The sequence below is a fragment of the Eimeria mitis genome, genomic scaffold (genome assembly GCF_000499745.2).
Source record: "Eimeria mitis Houghton genomic scaffold, Emh_scaff2560, whole genome shotgun sequence".
Classification (NCBI taxonomy): domain Eukaryota; phylum Apicomplexa; class Conoidasida; order Eucoccidiorida; family Eimeriidae; genus Eimeria; species Eimeria mitis.
This window is the reverse complement of record NW_013570902.1, coordinates 233-2,333: the sequence shown is the minus strand read 5'-3', so window position 1 is coordinate 2,333 and position 2,101 is coordinate 233. Positions and strand designations below refer to the sequence as shown.

The window sequence follows — 2,101 nt, the reverse complement described above, 5'->3', positions numbered from 1 at the left end:
ATATATATATATATATATATATATATATATATATATATATATATATATATATATATATATATTGTTTATATATTCATACAAAAGAAACTTTATTTTAATTGCGGTTTTATTATTTTTATATTTTTTATTTAATTATATTTATTTTGTTTTATTTTGTTTTATTTTGTGTTTTCTTGTATTTCATGTTTAATTATATTAAATATATTGCATGTATAAAAAAAGCTAAATAATTAATTTTATTTTCTGTTTCCTATATATTAAATTTATTAAATTTACAATATAATATAACGAATTATATTTAATTTATTTTATTTATTTTATTTATTTTATTTATTTAATTTATTTTATTTATTTTATTTATTTTATTTATTTTATTTATTTTATTTATTTAATTTATTTAATTTATTTAATTTATTTAATTTATTTAATTTATTTAATTTATTTTATTTATTTTATTTATTTTATTTATTATTTATTTTATTTATTTTATTTATTTAGTTTATTTAATTTATTTAATTTATTTTATTTATTTAATTTATTTTATTTATTTAATTTATTTTATTTATTTAATTTATTTTATTTATTTAGTTTATTTAATTTATTTAATTTATTTTATTTATTTAATTTATTTTATTTATTTAATTTATTTTATTTATTTTATTTATTTAATTTATTTAATTTATTTTATTTATTTAGGTGATGTTTATTACTCTCCGCGCTATAACGATGATCGATACACCTACCGCCACGTGTTGCTGACGAATGGAGTCAGAAAGGAAGCAGAAAGGGTTGCATCTACAGTCCCTGGTTTGTTTATTTTATTTTATTTTATTATTTTTAAAATAAATTAATTAATTTTATTGTTTTTTTCCTCTTTTTTTTCGTGGTTCTGGCATTTTTTTGCATGTTTCTGCTGCGTAGCTCGGGTGTATAGGCAGCTCATTTTTTCTTCTTTTCTTATTTCAGGTGTACATGCAGCTACCGCCTGTTGTGTTTTTTTTTCTTTTTTTCAGTTTAATTTTTTTTATAGTTGCATATATCATCACTGCAATATTAATTAAAAACAAGTTTCTACATTTGCTGCTGTTTTTGTTGTCGTTCTTGTTGCTGCTGCTGTTGTTGTTATTTGTATTGTTGCTGCTGCTGCTGCTGCTGCTGCATGCAGATGATCTGTATGTTCCTCCCGCATCCTTTTCTGCTGCATATATTCCTGCCTCTCTTGCTCCACCTGCTGCTGCCGCTGCTGCTGCTGCTGCTGCTGCTGCTGCATCTTCTGCTGCTGCTGCTGCTGCTGCTGCTGCTGCTGCTGCAGGTGGTTTACTAACAGAGGAGGTATTTGTGCATTATTTAGGTATTGTATTATCTAGCGGGTGGTCTCACTTTATGTTATTTAATAAACAATTTAAAGAGCTCATCCTAAGAAGGCCAAAAGAACCAGAAAATACACAAACACAAGAAGCCGCCAACAAAATCAGAGACGGGGCCCCAGGACCAAACGATGAGGTATGCATGCATGCATGCATGCATGCATGCATGCAGATGCAGAATCATACATATGGATGCATGCAGGTGTATATTTTAATATATATTTGCATGCAGTCTGCGGTGTATTGCTTGTGGTGTCTGTTCAGCTGTTTTCTATAACAACCAGAATATAATTTTTTTTTATTTTTTAATCATAAATAAATAAATAAATAAATAAATAAATAAATAAATAAATAAATAAATAAATAAATAAATAATTAAATAAATAAATAAATAAATAAACAAATAAATAAATAAATAAATAAATAAATAAATAAATAAATAAATAAATAAATAAATAAATAAATAATTTTTTGTGCTGCATGCATGCACTGCTGCAGGTTGACTACGACAGCGGAGACGATGAGGAGCAGCGAGCAGCAATTGCGTTGCTGCAGAAACGAGAAGAAGAAGAAAGAAAAAAAACCATGCTGCAGCAGTCTGCTGCTGCTGCTGCTGCTGATGCTGCTGATGCTGATGCTGCAGCTGCTGCTGCCGACAGCAGCAGTGCTGCGGGCCCCGCAGCAGCAACAGAGCAGCTGACCAGTGGTCATATGCAGCAGCAACAGCAGCAGCA

The 2,101-nt window shown here is 27.1% G+C and overlaps 1 protein-coding gene across 1 annotated transcript in view; it reads right to left on the bottom strand.

Annotated features, from left to right (window-relative positions):
* The window catches only part of EMH_0055540 (uncharacterized protein), a gene marked incomplete at both ends in the record, with an annotated part of 1,838 nt that extends 568 nt beyond the window's left edge, over nt 1–1,270 (bottom strand). The window contains one exon of the mRNA XM_013497247.1: nt 1,076–1,270. Within this exon, the coding sequence (XP_013352701.1) occupies nt 1,076–1,270 (195 nt within the window). The remainder of the gene's footprint in view (nt 1–1,075) is intronic.
* Nucleotides 1,271–2,101: the final 831 nt, after the last annotated feature.